Raw genomic sequence first — 24,485 nt, 5'->3', positions numbered from 1 at the left:
TATCACTGTGGGCTGGGAGACAACTCATGCTGCTCCGCTAGGACAGGTATCGAATGGTTACCCAATGCAAGTCAGGACAATTGCCCACCTGTAGTAATTAGTGGGTAATTTTGGTTGTGGCTCCGTTGGGTACTGTTGACCTTCTCAAGAGTTTGAGGTTAGGTGAGTCCCAAAAATAAAGATGTTCCCCAAGGGTATCCCACCACTTATTGAGTACCTTTCTGTCTTTGTTGTTTTATTAGTTGGCATGTCCTGTGTGTGCTGCTAGGAGGCAGGAGCACTGCCACTGTAAGTGATGTGTCTCCTCACATGGCCCACCAAGAATGATTACCCTAGCTCAACCCCTGCAAAGCCGATGTTGCTACAATCCGCACTCTGTGCACCTGCCATTGTTTGAGTGGGCAGCTTCAGCACTGGTCGTGAGGAGTCCACTCTCAGATGGCACTGCTTGAGGTCCAGTGAATCTTTACTGGTGGATCTTCTTGTGGCCCAAACACAAGCCCACCACCCAAACAAAGCAAAAAGCCCTCCCAGGTCAGCAGTAATCAAGAGGTGTAGGATGGCACCCCATGGACTGTGGGGAGTGATCCCAGGCTGGTGCAACATGTATTCCGAAGCTTCATTTCTTCAGGTAAGCCCACCTGAAGCAGTCACATCCACTGTCTTCTTGAGCGGGAAAGCCAAACAGGTACTCTTGGGGTTTTTATGGTCACCCGACTGGCATGGATGCTTCAACGTCTTAGCATGCTGTGATCCCCATAGTCCAAGGACTAATCCTGTGTCCTAACAAAGGCAGTCTTTTGTTGACTCATAGCTGGCTGATTCTGTTTGTATTAGCTCAGCTCAGTGCAGTCCCTCTGTTGTAAGTGTTGCCTTTCTCAAGCAAGGGCACCTCATGCTGCTCCCAAAGTTCCTTCCTCTTTGAGCACCTTTCTTGAAGACAGACCTTCCTAGGTTTGTGGTCTCAAATCTGTTAAAAGGGATTGGGGGTCAATACAACACCTGAAGCACAAAAGGTGTCTCAGTTGCCAATGCTGTGGGATCCCTGCTTTGGGTAAAGAAATCTTGGCACACTGGCTTTTACTTTGTGGTCCCTACATATACCACGTTTGCAGACAGAGTTAATCTCTCTGGTACTGGTTGCAGGCAGTTCCAGCCTCTACATATTCTTCCCAACCTGGCCCAGCTTTGATCTTTGTCTTTTAGTGTCAGCAGGAAAGGGTTTAGTTTGGAGTTTTGTGTCAGAGGAGACCTAAACCAAAGGCACAAAAGAAGGACATGCCTCCCCTCTTAGCCACCATTTAACCTGATGTGGATAACCATGTTGGAAAAGGTTGAAGCCAGAAGGGGGCAAGGGTTTTCATTACAGTACAATGGGCCCACAACTTCTCTCCTCCACACCATCCAGTTTGAGACATTTTAAAGGGTCACTGGAGTGTTGGGGAGAAGCCCTGCAAGTCACTTTACTGTCTGGGGCTCTTTCTAGTCACTCATCTCAGATTCTGCCCCACCCTTCCCACACAATTGCTGCTTTTTCTCCTCCGGAATCTCTCTACTTGGAATGCAAGGTATTCAGAAATCTTGCCACTGTAATTCAGGTCCCCCTGCAATCTCTAAGACGAGTGTGCTAGATATTTCTTCACTCAATGTTAGACCTTTAAACAAACATGGTGACTACATTGCTAAACCTATTGAAGACCAGCAATTGAATATATTTTTCATGAGAAAAGCATAGATTTAACATATGTCAATTTCCAGGTATACATTTGTCTGTCTCCCTCACCTTAAGATACTGCATGTCTCTCATGTAGAGAAGTGTTGGGGAGGCATGGGTATCATTTATCATGACTGGCTTAAATTCAGAAATGACTCTTTGGGGGAGAATCTCAGTGCATACATCTTGACCTTTTCCATTTCTCCTCATGCTCACAGCATATTTCCTGGTTCCTGTTATACTGGGATCCAAAACTTCTAACTTTGAATCTATCTTCCCAAATTATATGTCTCCTTTTGTTATGAGCACCTCCAATTTCATTAATGTAGGCTGGCTATGCCGACATCCTTGGCCTCCACCAACTTTCTGTCAGCTGCACCTTGCTTGGCCTTGAACAAATTGCATCTTGGCCTACACATTCAGCTGGCCATATCAGACCTAATATTTGTCTATAGTGATTTTGTAATTAATATTCGGAGCCCGCCAGTGTCCTGTTTGACCATTCTGCCTTGCTATTCTCCTTGAACTTTGATTCAGTCCATCCTCACACCAAGACTGTCTCCACCTCTTTTATGGTCAAGTACAATCTGATTAACATAAATGCTGAGAATTTAGGTGATATGTTACCAGCCCTTCTCTCTAATGTAAAGAGGGATGTCTAGGTCAATAACGCTAACTTTAATTGCTGGATTCTAATTGCACTGTACACAGTTATTCACATAGTGCCATCAAGTCTCACCAGAAAAGGTCATATATTCTTTGGTATACCCCTGACTTGTTGGTAGCTAAACAAGCATGGAATCTGCTGAAGATACGTTAAGGCTATCCACAGGAAGTACACAACACAGGTTAGAAATGCACAGTTAAAGTTCAGTGCCTCCCACCTGCTCAATAGAGCAAGATCTTTTCTGAAGTGTTCAAGATATTTAGAGAATACTCTAATCCTGCAAGTGAATTATAGACGGTCTATCCATCCCTTGCTCTCTGTAACTCTATCCGAGTTCTTCAGGGATAAAACTTTGATTATTTCTCAAACGTTTTCAGTCCAGCCACCAAAAGCATCTTCGTCTGTTGATTTGATTTGGTTACTTCCCAGACTCTAATAGATTAAGGGCATGATTAAGAGTTTGGCGGAGGGGTTACTCCATCATAAACGTGACAGATATCCCGTCCGCCATATTACAATTTCCACCGGCTATAATGGAATTGTATTACGGCGGATGGGATGTCTGCCACATTTGTGCTTGAGTAACCTCCTCTGCCAAACTCTAAATCAGGCTCTAAGTCAGGATCTCCAGATGACCCTTGTTCAGCCCACATTTTCTGTCTATCAAAAGCATCACTGATCCATTGGTTTGTAAGTTAGTAAGTTCCTCACTTCTGTCTGGCTAACTTCTTTCAGACTGGAAGAGTGCCTGAATACTCCAAAATCCTTCCCTAAAACTTGTGGTCTTAAGCAGCTACTGCTTTATCCCCTTCTGATTTTTGTGTGTGTGAGGTTGACAGAGAATTAAATTAATTCTCAGCTAATGAAATTACAGATATTTCCTCATGGGTTCCTTGTTTCTCATGCAACCGAGGTGGTGATGGTCGCTGTCCAGAACAAACTAGAATTGATTTTGGCTCTGGGTGGAGTTGCTGTCCTCATCCTTATTGAATTCTCTGCATCCTTTGAAACCATGAGTCACAAAATACTGCTCAACAGGCTCAGAAGGCAGGGCCAAGTCCTTAGTCGGATGCAGTTATTGTTAACTGACCACAGGCAGACTGTATTTATGCCAAGATCTTCAGCTAGCCCTGTGTTATGTGATATTGAGGACCAAGGGCCAGATGCATCAAATTGTTTTACCCATTCTGTATCTATGGGAAATTGTGTTCATACATATGGCTCCAAGCATCCTGATCTGCACCTCTTGCTGAACTCATCAGGGATTTGAATGTGCTATGTAGATGATACTCCTATAGTCTGGGGCCAAACAGCAACAGTAGTGATGCCCGTATCAGTTTTCATCCTGTTATCAGTGATGTGGTACCCAGAATGTCCAGAGGCTACCTAAATCCGAGCTCAGGCAAAACTGATGTAATGTTGTTAGGTGGTTTGCCTAGTTTTTGGTTGTTAGGATAAAGGCCTTGATCTTTAGGCTAATGCACATGACCTGTTATGACTGTGAAAAACCTTGGGGGTATTGTTTGATGATTAGTTTTCACTGAAGGCATAATTAGCTAAAGACACTTCCTTTTGGCATTTTAAGATTTTGAGATTCTGTCTTTCTGCTGGAAAACACACACTACTGCATCCTGCCAAAAGTTGTGAGCTCTCTGAGTTACGCAGATACTCTGTATTTGCGAATCCCATTCAGTGACTGTGGGTGGTACCATATGCAGAAGCTCAGCATCTACTTAAACTCCTGGGACATGAATTTAGTTCTGGGCACCTGCAGATCTACACTGGCTTCCACCTCAAAAGCATATTTTTTTCCAAGGCCCGTGGCTGTGTTTTAGGGCAGTGTTCCCCAACCCCTGGGCCGCGGACCGGTGCCGGTCCGTGGATCAATCGGCACCGGGCCGCCCCACTGTGGCGGGCGGTAAATGTTTGATAATGTTTCCGTGGCCCGCTTGTCACACAATGGGACAAGCGGGCCACGGAAAAATTATCAAACATTTACCGGTCCGCGGCGATAAAAAGGTTGGACAACACTGTTTTAGGGCACTCCATAATTTGAGTCTTCATTTCATTCACCAATTATTTTCCTAGTACTCTTGCAAGTGGGCCTCTTGCTCCAGTTCTGATTTTCTCCTTCAGATACTGAAAATAAGGAAGGTTTGCCCGGAGGGTGGATCATCAGCTTTTCAGGCAGCGAAGGTCTGGATGTCACCACCCCTGGACTTTGAGGCAACTTGGAATTTCATGAAGCTCAGGAAGCAGTTAAAAAGTAAACTTTTTAAGCATTAATGGTTCTCTTATTCTCGTGATCTAAACTTTCTGGTTTTCAGTATTTCAGCACCAGGGCATATATTGGTAAACACTGATAGGTAAATACATTGTGCACTTATTGTTTCGAGTTCTTATTGCAAGTATATCTACAGCTCTCTTTACCTACATGCAGGTTACATGCAGGTTATGTGCATTGTCACTACCAGGTACACTTTGCTGCTCTGCAGGGAAGGGTTGTCCCTTAGAAATACCCTCAAAATAACTCACAAAATTACTTTCTAAAAACGGTGCCTATTTTACATGTAGCCCAGATTTCTCTTTTCCTCTTGTCGATTGATGATTCTCAGCATTGTTTACACAGAGGTGGATTTGCTGTGGACTAGTTGCACAGTTACTCTATGATCCTCAAGGAGTCAGCAGAAATAAAAGCCCTTAGTGAGGTCTACTGCGCAGACAGTTGGGATTTCGGTTATCAAATGGTTAAAACATGGATGCTGTGTATAATTCCCCAAAGAGGCTGGTTTTGAAGAAATACAGAACTAGAAAAGGACTTTTAAGGCATTAAGCTAGAGTGAAGAACATGTACATTTTTGCACAGTAGAAGGTTGTTTTCCAGGGGTGCCGTCATCCGTTTATGTTTAACCACAGCTGGTAGAAATGTAAGTATTGCTGGTTTATGCTGTTAACTGTCACTTAATTGGGCCCATGTCCTATCAGCTCTAGACACACCTGCTACATGGTCTCCATAGTTTCTCTGTAATATTATTCACCTCTGTTTGTCCAAGGCCTTCTTCAGATACACTTCAAGTGGGGGGTGCTCTGTCACATATTCAGACTTGTTTCTAAAACACACCTTAACTTCTTTCTGAGACTGACAATCCCCTCAACATCTTTTGACTGAAGTACAAAGGTGTGACTATCACCTCAACCTCTGTTGACTGAAGTACCATGTTTGTCTAGGTGTGTGTTATTTCTTCCTGTATTGTTGACACTGCACACCACATGGGACTTTTACATTTTATTCTCTGCTTACTTCACATGATTTAAAGTACTTAATCTCTGCTTCCATGCCTTCAGATAACCTTGGAAGCAAAACCTGGAGGTGTCTCACTGTTCAAGGTCTCTGACCCCACTGCATGCTGAGATTCAACCAGCACTTCCATCCAAAGGGATGGGCCATCTTGTCACTGGCTGTGATGATTACCTTGGCAAATCCCCACTTATAAAAGGAAGAGTATTCAGGAGATTAGTGCCACCTTAGTATCATTCTGCAGCTTTGGCCTCTCAATCCATTCAAGTCCTGTACATTCACTGAGAACCCTTTGGTATAAACTAGCGCTGCCACAACTACTAAAGTAAAGCATGTCAACCAGTGTCATTTCTTCTGCAGGTTGAATGTGTTGATGAAGGTGAAGCGAATCGTGCCTTGAAAGAGGTAACATTGAGAATTTATTTCATTCTTAAATTTTAAGGTATTTTCATTCATGGGATCACAATTTTAGAATTTCTTCTCATTCTCCGATGTAAAACGTAATTTGTATTCTTCATTACAGACTGAATATTTAGGGCCAAATGTACTAAGAGTCCCTTTGCAAAAAGTGTTTGCCAATTCCGCATCAACTTTTTGCAAAGCGACCTATGTACTCATAAGTTGTGCCACAAAATCACCTTTCACAGGGGGTCGCAGAATGACCTGCCTAATGAATATTAATTAGGCAATTTGCAATTTGCGACCCCTTGTGATTTGCTACAAACCCATGGATGGTGGCCTGCATGGTGATCTACATAGGACAACAGACCATCAACACTGTGTTTGCATTCCTCAATGGAAAACCTTTTCTTTGCAATAGATCACTTTATAGTGCTGCAGAAATGAAGTGCACGTGGATTTTCCTGTTGGCGCTTTCCGGGAGAGTGGTTTTAGATATTACGGGATTACAGGCATTACCTGCCTGAACACCTGTCCACGTATACTGCTGTCATTATGGTCATTGGGATTGAGGAAGAATGTGTTTTGGAATATATATATATATATATATTTTTGCAATGTGGTCTTAGACCGGCATGCTCTTCAGCTAGTGCCTGGCATCGGGGCTCGAACATCCGCCCGTGTAACAATCAATCCAACAAAGAAATATGCTGCACTCCTTGAGCTGGAATTTATTTATTGACAGTCACTCCACCAACGCGTTTCGACCTCACATGGTTTTTATCACTCTGGGAACCCAACCCCGGCATGAACACTAAATTGTTTTGGGGGGAGAGGGACCACACTGTCCCCTTCCCTAGGCCGATCTGGGCCCTGGGGACCCCATCCCCTGGGTCCGGCCCTTATCATTTTATTTTTATTTTGAGGAGGTGGGCTGCGTACCCCTCCCCAGGGATGATCTGGGCCGTAGGGACCCCAACCCCTGGAGCCAGGCCATGTGTCCTGGGTGCCACCCAGGGCACCCATTCTCAATGTTTGGTACCGTGGAGGGGGGCCTCAAGACGCCCACCGTCCCTGCTGGCTCCCTGCCTCTTGCGGGAGCCAGCATTGCTGCATTGCTAAAGCAGCTTCTTCTCTGTGAGAGTAGTTTCCTCTGTGTGCCTGCCTGCATCTCCGCCGGGAGGCAGACGGAGGAAACCTCTGCTCTGATGAAGGGAGAGCTGTTTGACAGCTCTCCCTTCATCAGAACAGGGTGTTTGCTGTGGCAGCTGCCGCCAAGCCACAGCAAACAGCTATGTCCAGGGGGTGGGCAACAAGGGACATAGCAAGAGCCGGCCCTGAGGTTTGGCGGTCTGCAGGGCCGTCAGTGGCTCCTCAAGGGGGCCCGTGTGGCCTCTCTCCTACAAAAATAGCCTCGGGTAGGTGGTGGTCCCTTGGGCTTCGGGGGTCCAAAACAGGCTCCCTTCATCCTTTTAGTATAATCCTGGGGAGGTGGTGGTCCCCATGGCTGCGGGGGGCCACGCCCCCACACACAATGTACTAAATGCCCCGTGAAGGTGGTGGTCCCTACGGCAGAGGGGGGCCTTGGGACTTGGCACACCCAGGGGCTTATGAGTAACAAAACGCGGGGGCTCTTGGTTTGTTTAATTAACCCCGTCACAATCCCGCAGCAACTTTTGTTTTTTCAACGTGCTTTTTAGCCCTTGGGGTCAGGTCCCTCTTGGACCCCACCACAAGAGCTAAGGGGGCAGGGTGTCACCACTCTGGCCCCTTTTCTTTATTTTGAACCTTTTTTCTGGGACTCAGCTGAAAAAGAGTCCCAACATGCCTGCCAACACTTCCTTGTTAAAGTGTTGGCAGCCAATAAGACCTCAGTACGAGATCGGTAGAGGTCACGAATCCTTCACGTCCCTCTAGATACAAATTTGAATTTCCTTTAATTATGCTAAAAGTACTGAACGGATTTACAGCAAATAATAAAAAGGCCTCTTCCTCGACCTACTTTTCTGCCAAATTTGGTTTAATTCTGTCTATTGGTTTCGGCGCTATCGCTGTTCAAAATCTGTAAGGAAAAATGAATTTGGAAAATGTGTTTTGGGACCCCCCTTTTTCTTTGCCCCCACTTGACAGATCACCCCAAAACTTTCCAGATAGCAGCTGAATTGACCACTGTTGTATTTTTGGAACCTTTTGTGGAGATTCATCAAACGGCGCCAAAGGTATTAGCAAAAAAAACAAACTTTTTTCTTTAATAGAAAGTAGGTACTAACTATAACTATCAACCGTCCTAACTATAAGTACCAACCGCCACTAGGTCATACATACATACATACATACATACATATATATATATATATATATATATATATATATATATATATATATATATATATATAATATATATATATATATATATATATTATATATAGTCACTGAAAAAGGCAAAGGTGAAAATAACTTTATAATGAGATGAATTTGTCAATGACAACATTAGCGTGTAGAACTAAAAAAAAAAAACACAGAAATTCACAAATTGTAGTTAGCAGCACTAACTATAACTTGCACCCTGCTTTGCACTGCTTATGTCCTCACATATGACATCACTCATGACGTTCTATGACATAATTTATGAAATAACTGAGTTGACAATTGTAATTTTCTTCTCCACAATCATAATGCATTGAATGACTCAAAAATAATCAATAATAATAAATATTTCATGCCAATAATGCCCTTTCTGGTGTCTTCTTGTAGGGGTATAGGATACTGACAGAACCTGTCATGAGGAAGGCAGAGTCTAAAGTTTTTAAAACTTGAGTCAACAGCTCCACAAATGCATTAGAACATCTTATGTCCCGGTGGGAAGATACAGACATGGAATGGGAGAAGGCTAGATTTGTCCTAGGGAGGTTGCACTAAGGTTAGATTTCAGAATAATTTAATTGAAAGTCCTCCTTTGTTTAGGCTGCACATATACATGAATGCTGAAGACAGGAAGGGCAACTGAATGACATATGTCTTGAGAGTTTCTGTCAAAGGGTCCCCTTTTTATATCATTTGGTATTGCCCAAAAATGCAGGTCTTCTGTGTAGAGGCGACTGATGCTTGGTGACTTGAATTCCATTGGAAGGCCCACCCAGAGTAAGGTCTTATAGATTTGTGAAGCATTGCTGTGACTTGAGGTTGTGCTAGCAAGGAGGTCTGCTGCACGACAGTGAGAGTTCCATCGTGCCATTCATTGTTGCCTCTTGTGGAAAGATGCTTGATGGGAAGAGGCACTTTGGACTTGATTGATGGTACAGACTCTAAGTTCTGAAAATGTAGGCATACCTTCTTGGAATAATATCAGGACATGGGTGTGATACCTATAACTGCATCTCACTGAATTTACATGTGGAATACAAACCTTGTGGCCCTTGATGATTTGATGCAAACACGCTGTTTGATTTCTTTTTCTGTAATCTCTGTAATAAACGTCTTTTTTTCTTCTTTTTTTTTAGTAGGACCTGTAGTATGCTGGATACAAGTCAAAAGTGTGTTTAAAAACACAAACATATTTGGAAAAACTACATTTGGGAATATTATGGTTTTGTTATGCAAAAACAATAAAAGGTCTGAAATTGGTCAGTTCTGTTAGCTGGCAACGTGGGAGCAGTAGTGGCAACCTTAAGAGAAAGAAAAATATGTATGGCTGAGTAAGAATACCTTTGTGTGTGTGTGTGCATGTATGTATGTAATCATTAAATACAATTTTGGACATAGTGTGCGTAATATTTAACGGTTCCCAAATGCTGATAGCGTAAAGCAATTGACTTGTGCGTTCTTTGTTTCCTATCATTAAGGCGATGACCCTGCTGACGCTGCAGCATCCGAACATTTGCGCCTACAAGGAGGGATTCATTGTGTGGGACACCAAGGTGTGGTCCTTCTTCACTTGCTTTTTATGGTAGATTAAATGCTTTCTTGTGACTCTTTGATATTGGCATTGCTCCTGTCTGGGAGGATACAAATGCTGTGCAATATTTTGTGCAATTCTCACTATACTTGTGCTCCAGTGAAAAGCATGGCCATGTTTTCTTTGCAGAGGTTGGGCACTCAACACTCTGGAGTGCCTCAGACTTCATCCTCTTCTAAGTGTGTTTCATAAGAAAGTACAATAGACGGCTGCCTTTCACCACGCTAACTTCATGATAGTGAACTCCATAGGTTTGACCCCAGCACAACGTTGAGGGTGAAAGTTCCAACATGTTTCTTCTCCCAATGAACCTGGACCAATGTTTGGTGGCTGGAGGTTTGTCTGTAACGTTAGAAGACCACCACCTCCCTCAGGGTTTTCAATGGTAGCCCTGAAGCAGGCCTCTTCTAAGGGGCCTCTGTCAGGGAGCAAGGGGGCTGCCCATCACCATCTGGACCCCACTCTGGCTCCTCCGGCATTCTCCCCGTGAAGTACAAGGTGCCTATGCTGCATAAAGCGTGATTTCAATTTATGTAGTATATGCACAAGCACCGAGTCTAATACACTATTTATTATTTTTGTTCCAAGGCAGCCTTAAGTGGATCATAGAGCCCTTCCTGCCCAACAACAGGATTAAATTGCGTGGACTGAATTCACAAGAATCATAAATTGACACCTATAAAATCTATGATTTTTCCAGCGTGATTATCCAGCAGTAGTCTGTATGGGAAACTGCACCAGACACAGCTTTCCATATGTACTAAGCAGCATATCATGAGTTTTTTGTAAAACATCTCTAATTCCCCTATGTGGAATTGTGCATATGGTGCAATTACACATTGGAGACATTTTTTTTTCTCATCATGGAAAGCTTTTCTTCCCATGGAGAGACCACTTCCTCCACACCCCATAAACGTTGGGGATGTTCTGAATCCCTTCCAAGGCTGGAAGGGAATTGACTCAGGCCGTCTGCTGAAAGCAATCTCTGGCTCTTTCCGGGGTGGGCGGGGTCAGGAAGGAATTTGTGAATGTCAAGAAATGCACGTTTGTGGTGCCCACACACTCTCAAGACAACCCACGTGTTGATCCACACACTCCTCGCCACTCAAATAGGTTTACCACAACACAGTTGTGCACACTTGTGGCATGCAATCACACTCTACATGCAGTTGTGCCCGTGTGTGTCCTTTTTGGATCCCTGACAGGAGACAATGTGGCCACTTTCAGCTGTTTGAGTGAGTTTATGGCCAAAAATGAGTTTGTGCATGTTTGCCTCTCTGTGGATCTGCACGGAGTCTTGTGCCGGGCTTTGTACATGTTTAGAATATATAGACAAAGGGCGCGTGAGGTACATTTATACGGCGAGCAAACATATCAGTAAAAAGGCGTTGTGAGTATGTTCCCCGGGTGCTCCCCTGTAAAGTGACTGTAGGATAGGTTTATTTAGCAGTGACGTGTCACACGAGTAGGCAGTATGCTGGAATAACGTTGCATTTGATGTCGTCCTTGTGTTACTAACTATGTGAAAGCATTATTAGTACAATTGTGCCAAGTGAGATTGCATTGGTCCGTGTTTGTTTTCACTGACATGGAATGCAGGGTGTGTGGAGCTATTTATTGCTATTTTTTTTTTTTTAAACCTTCTTATTTGGTTTTTGAAAAGGATGACAAAAAGGGCACGAACATGTGCCCATGACAAGCAAATAAACAGTGCGGAAGGGCGTTAGGGAGCGATAATCTTCACATCTATCAGCAGTGGCGACTTGGGAATACTAAAGCAACTAATGAGAATATGACACCTACACATGAGTGAATCAAGTGGACCATAAGGCTGAGCAGACAGGGCCTCATCTCCATCCTGCGACATTCCCAACCCGGAGCATGCAGAATGTACGTGCGCCTCACCTACTATCCAAGTAACCTTCTCTGCTGCCAGTGTAAATCCACCCCCGTTTCCATTCCAGCATGGACGGCGGTTCAGAAGCCCCCCCCAGTGTTCAGCCACGCCCCTCTTGCCCACCACCAGGCCCAGGTTACAGGAGAGTAATTTTGCACGTGGGACGTCCACATGAGTGGACAAGGCGTGGACAGGCAATGCCTCCCCTATAATCTTTCTCAGCTCACACCCTATCTTTGCCAATATGATTGTATGGGCGGGCAGGTCCAAAGGGTATGAATGAAGCCCCCCTTCCCACCCCTCGACCCCTCAGACAGTCCGGGAATTTTTGTATTACTATTGTTGAGTGTGAGGTGGGGCCCTAACTGAGGAAGACTGAGTCACGAGGTCCCTTCTCCCTCCACATGCAGTAGGTTATATTCAGAGCACAGAGAGTAAATCGTTCAGTGAGATACAATAATGAGAGCTAGGCACCAGTTGTTTTCTTCTGTCAAGAGATTCTAGAATGAAACTCGTGAGACAATACTCTGTGTTTTCTCAACTCACGAGAGCTTTTCTGTGGTAACAAAATGTAATTTGATTATTGCACTGTAGTAACAAATCAATGTATGTAAGTTTAATCAGTATACGTGCTCCAAATACCATGTTGTTGGCCCCACATTTATTTTCACCCCTCGTGCTATCTACACACACACACACTCACACGTGTGTTTATTTGGGAAACCTACACAGTGTTTGCCGCGATAACTAATGTTTTGGGGCCACGCCTGCTCACAGACACCCACAACCTCCCTCTTTCTCACTGGTTGAATTTCCCCGGATTCCAGCAATAGGCAGCTGACACTTCCTTCAATTCACCCTGCACCCCTAGAGCAGCTTTGTAAATGTTGTGGGGTTCCCGTAAACCCCACTCTTGACATAACCCGCTGGTCTCACCCTTCACACCCACAAGTCATTAATTCAGACATCCTCACCTAACAAAGACACCCTCCCGCGTCCTCTAGACAGCACAGCTCCAGAAACCCCACTAGAGTCCGGCCTACAACAGAACTTGGTACCCTTTGGGCTCTCATGCCCAGACTACTGAAAGCGGCCCTGTGCCGTGCCAACGGAAGATTGTGTGCTACGTAAATGCCAAATAACAGTGAGTGTGTGGTCTGTAACTGTGTGCCCTCTTGCTTGTGCCCACACCCAGGGCTACAGGAGTCTTCCACTCACACAGAATTGGGCCTCCATATGGCACTCATCAGACATTCCCAATGCAGACCTCCACAATGTACAAGTACAGCACGCAGCACACCTCCAAATGGACAACAGCAAGTTGTTGATGCCTAGATTGCATTCTGTGGGCATCCCTTGCCCAGAATTACCATTTGTTTCCTCTTGCAGACCTCCTCTGTATTCCTGTGCTTGGTTATGAACTACATGGGCAATGAAGACCTGGCAGGCCTGATCCGAGGCAAGCGGGAAAATCAGGAGGCGATTGATGAAACGGTAAGCCCTGGCATGGACGCTAGTAACAGGGGAAGTGACACGATGACCTTGAATGAACTTCGAGCCTCCATGAGATCACAGAGATGACCCCTGTCCGCTGGTGCCACCCTCAGCCATTCAACAGCCCGCCTTTTGAGCAAGTTTTTGGAAGGCAGGCAGTAGAATCAAGGGGAAGTAAACAGGACTCCTTAAGCCCCCTTCACCTTCTCTTGCTGCGGCTTCATTCATGCCCCTTAGACCAAAGGCACTGATGGGCAGCAGAGTTGAAGGGATAGACACTGCAGTAGGGGGAGCTATTGAGATGCAGAGTATACCACAACCACGTGAGGCAGTATAAAGTCTGCAGTTTTCATAGCCTACAAGCATTAGCGAATGCCTCAACGGCTCATGAGGTTGAGGATGCCACCTACTGATGACACCGCTTTACGCATTGACATCACAAATAGCTCCTAGGAATGGTAATAAAGCTAAGGCTTTGTGGAAATAAATTGTTTCCTCCATCTTTCTTCCTCCTTGTTATTCTCTGACACATTTTGTTACTTTATGTTGATCCTTTGTCTCGAGTGCTGCACATAAAGTAACAAAGTATCACCTGCCTCTTTCCCACAAAGTATCAGGGAGGATGAAAACTATGGATCTGCTCTGCATGTGGGTGCAAAGCCTTCTAATGTGTGTTGATGGGGAAATATATTGTAAGTAGTTATAGTATTAGTTGAGTGGTAACTAGCCACCTCAAATACAAATCACAGTCCTTGTCAGAGTGAACCACTAAAGTCGCTAAATTAACCTGTGCTAAACCCTCTTCTAGCTATGGCAGACAGCAGACAGGCTTAACTTGGAGGCAAGGTGTAAAGTATTTATACAGTACCAAAACAGTAACAAGTCTGAACAAAACACAAGAAAACTCCAAAGCCAATTCAGAAAAAGAGTAATTTTTATTAAATAAAATTACACCAAAATGGCAAAAATCCAATTTGGTGTACCAGAGTTATATATTTTTTAAATTTTTTAAATGAAGTGGCAAAAGCGTTAAACGCCAACCACGGTCAACTAGTTGTGGTAGAACAGGACCTATGTGTGATTTGAGGCCAATTGTGATAGAGCACAGGTTGGCTATAAAAAGCAGGTTCGACCTGGTCGGAAGTTTTACTTTCGGGATTAGCATCTGAAATGTCCAAAATCTACAGCGTGGTAAGATAGCAGGCTGTGGATGAGAATGGCTCCACCAGGTAAGCTAGCCATCAAGCAAGGTCCTTGTGAAGACTTTGACTTTTGAAAGCAAAGCCCCAAGCTAGAGATTGTCAAATTTTATGCCCAAAGAAGGTCTGTTGATGACCGTATCCTTTTGAAGCCTTCACCAAGTGACGATTTCTATGTTGGCACCTATTCACTTATTTGGAGCTCCGAAACCTCCAGAGGGGCAAGGCTGTAGCCGAAGAGGGCTCCAAGTGGCCGTATACTTTCTCCGTGAAGTATCACTTAATGGGATTTGGTGCTGTAGCAAAGCTCAGAGCGGGGCAAACATGAATCTTCAGCCCAGGGGCAATGCATCTCGCTTGGCAGATTTGTCCCGGTCAGTGCTTAATTTGTAAATAAAAATGTGCCGGTGCCCGAAGCCCTCCTCTTAAACACGCGGCTGCTGCAATTAAATGTGGGAACACGGAATACGTAAGCGGTGTAATCCTGAAGCCATCTCTGGCCTCTTCAATCCATATAAAGCCATTCCCTGCCCCTTCAGATCACTCTAGCAGCTTTCTACTTTCTCCCTTTGTGACGCTTTTTCATTTTTCCCTTCTTCCGTCTTTCCCATATGTGTCTATTGCTCACAGCAAATGCTTGAAGCAGAAGAATAAGCCCCCGGAGCCCACAAAAATAAGTGCCGGTGCTCAGCACCGGAAACAAGCACAAATTAAGCACAGGTCCCAGTCAATTCTGGATTTTGGAACCGAAACGTTTCCAAGTACCAGGTTTCTCAGGATGTTAGGAGGAGTACAGCACTCGAGGGTCAAGACTTTCTACTGCAGAAGCCACCAGCAGAGTCCAGGGCATGTCCAGTTAGAACTCGTCAGCTAGGCAGTTGCAGGAAAATCCTCTTGTAGCTCGTTGTGTCCCTGTAGCTTGAACACAAGGTCAGCCTTATAACCACTGAAGTCTATTTATATGTCCTGGGTACAAAAGGGGGACCGTTTCAGTCCTTCAGGGCTTTTCTCAGGTCTCAGACCAAAGGTTTAGTCCTCTTCTGATCTTCCACAGATCCAGTAGTGTTCTGAGGAGGGAACTGGGGATGCCACATTTATGCCTGGCACCTGGTTGTGGGTGTGAGTGATTTATGGGTCTTCTCTAACCAATGGGGTATAATGTCCCAGGGACTTACCGTACCCAGGTTTGCAGCATTTTCTATTTGTCCTACAGCTAAGAATCCCACAGTGCCCCTCTCTGCCCGTCTTACGTTGTGCAGAGCCTGTGTACCCACTCCATAGGAGTGACCATGGAAAAGAACAAGCTTTGCTTTGTGGTCACTTCAAACCATTTCTTGGGGCAGGTACCTCCTCCCCACTGTGAATGGAACCTGGCTGACTTGGGGACCAATGAAAAGAGTCCTACAGTCAGCAAGAACAGTTAAGGCAAAACTCTGGGCATACATCATGCACAAGATGGTCATTTCCTACACACACTTCTTGGCCCAGTTCACAGAACCATTAGTGCATATGAGTTTAATTTAGGTGAAAAAATGGATTGATTCATCATTGTAAATCCGTGTTTCGTAGTCTCAAAAGGTAGATTTCTCTCTTGTGTGAAGGTATGCTCGCACTTATATTTTTTGAGTAAATCTCCTCACATGAACAGGGGGAAAGTGTACTATGGTGGGAATTTCCTAGTAGGTGTGTTCACAGCTACAAACAAGTGAGTAGGTGGCTAATCTAATCTTACCCGTTTCAAGGGCCCATTCACCAATAGACACAACTGGATATTTACTGGTGTCAATAACGGTAGTGTCCTACATCCAGAGTGGAAACGATGAGGCAACATGCCCTAAACTGGTAAAGGTGTAGGCGAAGAGCTTTCTCCATGAAGAAAGATAGTTTCATATGGAAAAAGAACACATTCTAAAGTGCAAATGCACTATGTTATTGCTTTTATGCACATGAAAATGATTTTGCGTGGTCATAAATAGATCACACCACTGACCTTCAGGACTACTTATGGGAATCTAAGACTTTTACAGATCCCCAGGTGTAATCCTAAAATACCTGCTGAATTGCAAACGTTTGAGCTGGAATATGCAGTGCCATTTTAAGGCATGGGCAAACTGGGCATTAGCCCAGGGTCCTGATAGACCCAGCTCAGTTCTTCAGAGGGTCTTGCCCTGATGACCTTTAATAATTCCTAAACAGATCATTTTAGTACCATTTTCCTTTACTTTGTTTAATACAGATGATGTTTGAGAGTCTGTAACAGATATTTTGTGGAGTAATGTTGTGTTTGTTTCATGCATAAATAGAAGTTTCTTTTACATCAAAACAGGACCTCAAATATGAGAAAGGGGAGGGTGTCACAGAGACTATTTGAAGTAATATTAGTGAGCTGCTGCTGTGTTATAGTACTAAAAACACACGTTACTATCCCTGAATATTAAATGTAAATATGTTTAGAATTGGGACGAGTGGCCAGTGCAATATCGGTGGCCTGGCCTAAGAGGGCATGAAATATCTGAAATTTGATCAGACATTAAAAGCTGTTCCAAACAGCGGCCCCAAAATTCTTAATTGGTCCCTGGGAATATGTGCTTGATTCCAGATAGATAGATATTGCTGCGCAGGCCAGAACCAGCATTTTCTACTATGTTCTGTTGTAAACACCAGGGCACATGCTGCAGATAGGACACTGAGACTTTCTTATCCAGCTCAGCCTCGCACAAGGTGTATCTGTCTGTGTAATTACAATGATACTCATTTATTTAGTAAGTGTGTTTAACTACAAAAAGACGTCATGTTAACAGCCTGAGAATACTGACAAATTGAGAAACATTCTGCATGGTTCTAACACGACTTGGAGGAGACATATTTGATACAAAGGTAACATAAAGCTCATTGGTGTGGGGCATACTCAGTGAGCTATACAAACAGAACAGTACCTCGTGAACGTCGGGTAACACAAGGAACTCTGCAACAAAAGTATTAACTGAGTTATCTTACATAATAGACAAATCTGTGACCTACATGTAATGCATGAAACACGCATGTTAAACGTATTTGCTATTTAATGATGCTTCTTACCTGTGACCAGAGAATGGACATTTATCTCCCCGACAAGTGTCTTGAATGCCAGAGTTACCTTGCCACTACTAAACCCTGAACCTTGCTAGTTAAACATGGATCTCTCCAGCTGTGCCTTATCCTCAGTAGTTTTAGTAGGTGGCTTGAGCTGGTGTTCAGCGCCCACAAAGGAAAAAAGAGGTGTTTACAGGGATCCCTTCTGCTCTCTATTGATCTATGATTATTTGCTGCCCAGCTGAAAATTGTGGAAGCTACTAAATAATAAAAATTTAAATGTGAGTGATTGTCCAGGAGGGACATATGGGAAGGTGAGGAGCAGGAGGACCAGGATCACCATCAGGACTAGAACAACCACAGGGACTGTGGTTCTTAGGTCTAAGAGGACAATGAAATCCAGGCGGACGAGGGTCAACTTCACCATAGCCCGTAGAAGTAGGACCAAGAGTATCAGGACCAGGACAATGGGAGACAGGACAAGAAAGACTGGCACCAGGAGGATTAGTATTAAAAGAAATAGGAGGAACAAGAGGAGCGGTAACAGGACTAGAGCACACATAGGAGTGGCAAAACCAGGGCCAAAAGGGACACAAACAGGACCGGGTCTTGGAGGACTACATGTGGGAGTGTCAAGACCAGTAACAGGTAGACCTGGAGAACTAGAACTATGAGTATTGGGGGTAGCATCAGAGAACCAGGACAATAAAGAATAGAAAGACCAGCTCAAGAGACAGCAGGATCAGAAGGACTATAACAAGATTTGGAAGAGGATAATGACTAGAAAAAGGACCTGGACTGAGAAGATCAGGATGACCAGGTCCAAGAAGAACAGAAAGGTCAGGATCTAGAGTTTCAAGAACAGGAGAGTAAATATGGCCAAGATGAACAATTAAGGACCAGGAGGAGGAGGATGAGGACCAGGAGCTTGAAGAATAGGACCAGAAGGAGGACTCGGAGGAGTATGAGACAGAGGATGAGGGGGAACAAGAGGCAGACCAGGAGAATGAGGAGGACAAACAGTAGGCGGAGGAGGTTGAGACACTGGTGACCAGGGCCACTGACTAATATAGTAGGAACAGGAGGACCAGAAGGATCAGGAGAGGAGGATCAGAACTAGGAGGATCAATATCAGGATCATGAGGAGGTACAGGAGGAAAGCCAAGAGGGGAACGTGGAGGTGGAAAATTAGGAGGAAAAGATGGGCCAAGAAAAGAGGTACGTAAACCACAACAGCTACACTACTACATTTGTTCTTGTTGCAAATTTTCTGGGAGCAGAGATTTTCTAAAATAATACACAGACTGTGATTCACACTACATAGAAGGAAACCTACAATAGAGTACATTTCCTATTCTTTGTGTGAATCAACCCTTTGTATGGGGTAGCAGACGGACATGATGAAGCGCGCAGAACATCCCTAGAAATGGCAGTGATTATTTGGCTTGTTAATTTATTAGTTTGCCTCTAGTTGTGCTCAGCAGATGGACAAGCCTATTTAGTAAGGTTGGACTGATTCCTTGAATCACCCAGTAGGGCATTGTGAACAATGAAAAAATATGAAAAATGTATCATTATTTCTGTCTCTATTCTGAATGCTGTTTGTTTCTGCTGCTAGGTGGTGCAGATGCTCCTGGGGCAAGCAGTGGATGCTCTTGTGCACATTCACAAGCGGAACATTATTCACAGGTAGGTGCGTGCTGCGCATGAGGGTACTCATGTTAGACATGTGCATCGCTGAATGCGCCCCCATTTACTCTCACAACAAAAGCCTTGGTAGGTCACGTCACACACTATCCTACAAGACAAACTTTACACTTGACCTTCAGCACCCTTTTTACCCCAAGCAAGCTGACATTCTTGTTATTCTTACAATCAAATGCAGATCAAAAAGAGACTCTTCTCAGTCTTGTGGCCTATATTATGTAATGATCTCCCCAACTATCGTCTGCAATGCTCCCAGTTGCATAAACTTTAAGGTAAAGCTAAAAGCTCACTATTTCAGTAGTACCACCTCAAACTCATACACCGAGTGCATGCAGTAATGCAACTCAGGCTATCATCAGTGGCCAGATAATGGGAGCCCACATGAGATGCCCTTGGGCCGCCCGACAACCCAGTTCTTTCACAATCAGAAATATGGGTGGAGGTTTGCATCTCCTGCATGACTACCAGGAAGCAATCCTGGGCTATGGCAACCACACCTATTGAAACAGTGATGTCTTATCATGCAAGCAATATGATGCAATCTGATGATGGCTCTAATAAACAGTGTAACATAGAACAGATGCAACATACTATTTTCCACTACAGCTCTAGGTGCCTGGAGCACCTAGAAGCAATTTAGATATGGAACGCACACTTTACAGCTAAAGTAAGCATCAACAAAGCTTTGTTTTTGCTTGTGGCCACCTCATGACTTTGATATTGGAATTCAATCAAAACCATCTACCAAATACAAAAGAGCCAGAACCACTTAACCAATATAATCTTCAAATTGTGCTGTTTTGATCACATTACTTTAGCACTAAAAGACCTTTATTGGCTCCTAATAGTGGCAAGCTTAGCCTTCATATCATTGTCTCCAGTCTCCAAAGCTGCTCATTTGTGCCTTGAATACCTTGCCACCAAAATCAGAAGTATTGGCAAATAAATACATGTTTGACAACCTTCTAGCTAATATAGTTAGCTCAGGTATCCCCATACGCACTCAAGGCTTCTGCTCCTGAAATTCTCCTTCCCGTCTTGCCATCTCAGATGTGTAGATGACCATGTGAGGTTAGTCAGATGGCTGAAGGCTCTCCTGTTTCTTGTGGAGGGATTAACCCGAGCTCCATCTCAAGGCCAGCTTCTCACTTGACATTCACCTGTGTCCCACCATGCAGTACACCAGGCTGCTACTTTCTCATTTACTGCTGAAAGCACTCTAAACTGGCGGGAAGGTTTTTAAGTAGTTTCACAAAACCACTCAAATAATGTGAACAAATACAATAGAAACGAAAAGATAAAATTAACGTCTTACACTTGATATGAGCCAAATTAAATGGTCCGGCCACAATCCTTTTGTCCTTTTGATATCTATGCATCAACCTTGCTTCCTTCTCTTCATCACTTTTGTTTGTGCTGTGGTGTTTCTCAGTGCTCTGCCTTGCTGTTCCACACATTTCATTGTTTACACAGAGACTCAGGCTATATTCATCCTGTCCTGTAGCTTTTGATTTCTTTTGTATGCAGAGGACAAATGTTATTGGGAAGGTGGATAGTTTACTGTCATTAGTTGCATGTTTTCAAAGCTGTACGGACACGGTGCAGAGGGAATGGTCACCCGCTTGATCAAATTAAACACAAACAACACTGAGAATATGGTGGTGGGCAATGCAGACTCCTGTGAGGTAGAACACTATTCTCCAAAGAAAGTGGTCTTGCACCACTCAGTTTTGAACCGTTAGAAACTAGAGAATTCAACATGATACCAGTTTGACCCAAGGATCTGTGGGCTACCTGTTCCGTCTGTATGCAGCACATCCGAAAACTGACAGTTTTTCGAATGATGATGGGACAAACTCGGCTTTGGCTGCTAGTGTAGGTGATTGTCTTGACTTAACCAAAGGCTTTTATATAGGGATTGGCATGTCTTCTCCAGGTGAAGGATGCTCAGCTTAGGAGCTAAAGCCCTCTTTCACCTTATCCTTCCTCCCCGAGTGTTAAGGCCATTTATTTGGTCATCATTCACAAGTACCTCTACTGTTCTTGAGCTCCTGTGTTCCTGAAACAGCTCAGCCTCTCCTTCCCTCTTTCTTCTCCTGATGAATCTCACCTCAGAGATAAGTATCTGTAACCAGACCCCTGTTCACAGAACCACCGCTACACTTCCTGCCTTCCTGGTACACAGCCATGCTGAGCCTTGCACACAAGATGATCATACTGGCTGCAAGACATGCCATGTGCCTGCTAAAGACCAAACAGATGTGCGGTTCCTTCCTGTCTAATACAGCTGGGTGACCTACTGGTGAGACAGTAGGTGCTTGCCTACCCCTGGAAGCTTCATTATAGTTGTCAGCTTCCTGGGGAAAGCTACTTCACTGACTGCTTCAGTTGTCTGTGGGCCAGAGGGACTAGTGCTTACCCTTGGCCTCTCCTGCTTGAGACAATAAAGCCTATAGTAACCTCACAAATACTAAGACCCTCAGAGTCTCAGCTGAGTGCAGAGGCAGTGATATCTGTCATAATATCACAGTCTCCTGAAACCAGCACCCATTGCACTATTTGTAATGCTTAGTTAAAGGTATGAGTTTGAAAAACAAACATTTAACGATGGGGACATACAACCTTTAATTCATCCAATGCATTCTCTGAAACACACACGATGAGACAATAGAGAATGTTTAAAAAGTAAGGTTGACCAATGGGTCCACATTACAGGAGACCTCTGCACCAGTCAGAGTCTGGCAGGTGAGAAGGAAAGCCACTGGTAAATGTTGCAGATATTGATCAGGTGGCAGCAGACAGAGAATGGGGCTATCTACAGTTTTTGTTCTAGTGATTTATCGTAGGCTATCATATGAGGTAAATGCCTCTTTTACCGGATTGCTTGCTTGATCACAATGGTCCAGGGACGAAATGTCTCTTGTGCCGATCTGTGGTCCCATTGTCATTGGCTTGCTTTATATGGCGATTAATGGTTAATTATCATTGTTTTCTGCTGCAGAAACCTCAAGCCCAGTAACATCCTGTTACGAGATGAGATGTCTTTTGTGATTGGCGATTTCTGTGTGGAGACCCTCATGAACGATGAAATGAAACTAAACATACGTATAGATGAAGGTAGGAAACTTGGGCTAGTGCCTGGCTGGGTTACTGGTAATTTTTATGTTTCCTCCCCAAGATCCCTTTCTTAAACCTTTATTTAACACTATACAACTGCATGTAGTGTCCTATGTGTTCCCATTCCCTGTATATCTGAGCAGGGGTCTGGATTGCTGAGAGTGGATGGTGCAGTAGAATGTTTGTGTGTGATCTGCACTGGAAGCTAGGACATAGGGACAGCTGGAGGGACGTGGAGCCCTGTCATGACCTGCCTGTTCTTGCCTACCTGAACGACTGCAGACCCTTTCACAAAGACCCTGCCCTTGAACTTTAACAACTTACTTTTATTTAAAGGGTCATAGAAGGACTAGCGGATATGAGGCGTCTGCCAAAAAAACAGCAGAAGCCCCGCCCGATAACTGTGTGGTACCTCTGCCCCATTTAGAGTTTGGGGAACTACCTTGTTTCTGACGGTGGAACTTGACCTAACTTTGCCATTGGAGATGACCTGCCTGTTAAAAGGAACTTTTTAGGAAAGGGCAGCAGTGAACAACACAGACACATAGGACTAGTTTCATTGCCCTTCCCAGCATAAACATCTATTTGTTATTGCAATGTGGATTCCTCACTGTATCTTTCACATGGTTAGGATGTAGTGCACAGTGATCTAGTTTAAAAGTCTTGGAATTTTATCTGTGTCCTTGCAATAATTGTTACAAATTTAATTCCTACAGAGTGCAAATCCTGGATGTCCCCAGAAGCATTGAGGTTTTCGTTCAGCGGGAAGTCTGACATCTGGTCCCTGGGTTGCATTCTGTTGGAGATGATCTCCTGTCCTGTGCTAAATGTATGTAAGAAGAATTTTCTGCCTCTTATGGGCAGTTCTGCTTGCGCCAATCAGCTTTCAGTTGTGTTTGCCCCCAACACTAAAGGCCAGTTCAGAGGGTGTGGGATTGAACATCACTTTCTTTGTTTTAATCCCCCTTTCTAGCTTTTATTATTAAAATTGAGTCATAAGAATTACAGCAGTTCATATCATTAAGTTCAGTTCCCATGAGAAGGCAACTAGCACATACTCCTTTCCAACCATATTATCATATAATTTTGTAGAAGTTGGACTACTATCAAAGTAAGCTTTGTTAACCTACTCCAAAAGCAATGCACAATTAACAAAAATGGGGTCAAGAGAGAGACTGGCAATAAGGGGGAAGGGGGTTAAGAGCATAGGCCTCTTAGACTTGTAAGCTATGTATGGTATGTCCTGATTTAGCACCCTTCCCTTGTGGAACCAAGAAGCTCCACATTCAGCAGCCATGGTGCATCTGCCCTAACAGTCTCTAACCATATATCTCTCAAGCCACTCCTCTGCAGGCAGTGTGCCCACCTTCTGACTTCTGATTTCTGAATCCTCTGATTTCTGAACCTTGGGGGAATCATCCTCCTCCTGCATTGACTTTTTGCCTTTTGTGGTATAGTTTTGTCTTTCTTTCACCTTGGTTCTCTGTGGTGGTATCTTCACTAACATAGGACCTCTGTGTTACAATCATCTTTAGTTTACTCTTAAGTAGCCTTGTAGTTGATTCCTTACAGTCTACTTGGGAAGAGTAGAGGAGCCCCAAAGAGAACATAACATCCCCTGGACAAACCAAGCACTGCTGTTTGGCACAGTATTGTAACTCAGACAATTAACATTGTATGCTACATTGGAAAGTGAATTCCCAGCAAAACGGCTACTCATCGTTTCTAACACAGTGTTACTGGTTCAGACTTGTTTGAGCATATTTGCTTTTGTTATTGTAAACTTCAAGTCTGGAAAGTACTGGTACATCTGTCTTCACTCTTCCACTGACCATGCTTCCCAGGGCAAGTCGCCCTATGTCTGTCTGACCTATTCTCTTTTTCCAGTATAGCCACCTTGCACAGCTTACCTCCCCCCCAGACCTCAGAACCCAGGTCTGAGCACCAGGGAGCACATACTCAGATG

The 24,485-nt window shown here is 44.1% G+C and overlaps 1 protein-coding gene across 1 annotated transcript in view; it reads left to right on the top strand.

Moving 5' to 3' along the window:
- STKLD1 (serine/threonine kinase like domain containing 1) overlaps window positions 1-24,485 on the top strand; it is a 193,346-nt gene that overhangs the window by 26,944 nt on the left and 141,917 nt on the right. Inside the window, exons 4-9 of the mRNA XM_069241796.1 lie at window positions 6,040-6,084; window positions 9,921-9,995; window positions 13,320-13,424; window positions 19,314-19,384; window positions 22,404-22,519; window positions 23,236-23,348. Of these exons, the coding sequence (XP_069097897.1) occupies window positions 6,040-6,084; window positions 9,921-9,995; window positions 13,320-13,424; window positions 19,314-19,384; window positions 22,404-22,519; window positions 23,236-23,348 (525 nt within the window). The remainder of the gene's footprint in view (window positions 1-6,039; window positions 6,085-9,920; window positions 9,996-13,319; window positions 13,425-19,313; window positions 19,385-22,403; window positions 22,520-23,235; window positions 23,349-24,485) is intronic.

The sequence above is a fragment of the Pleurodeles waltl genome, chromosome 6 (assembly GCF_031143425.1).
Source record: "Pleurodeles waltl isolate 20211129_DDA chromosome 6, aPleWal1.hap1.20221129, whole genome shotgun sequence".
Lineage (NCBI taxonomy): Eukaryota > Metazoa > Chordata > Amphibia > Caudata > Salamandridae > Pleurodeles > Pleurodeles waltl.
Note: the sequence above shows the minus strand (reverse complement) of the source record. Positions and strands in the feature narration are given on the sequence as shown.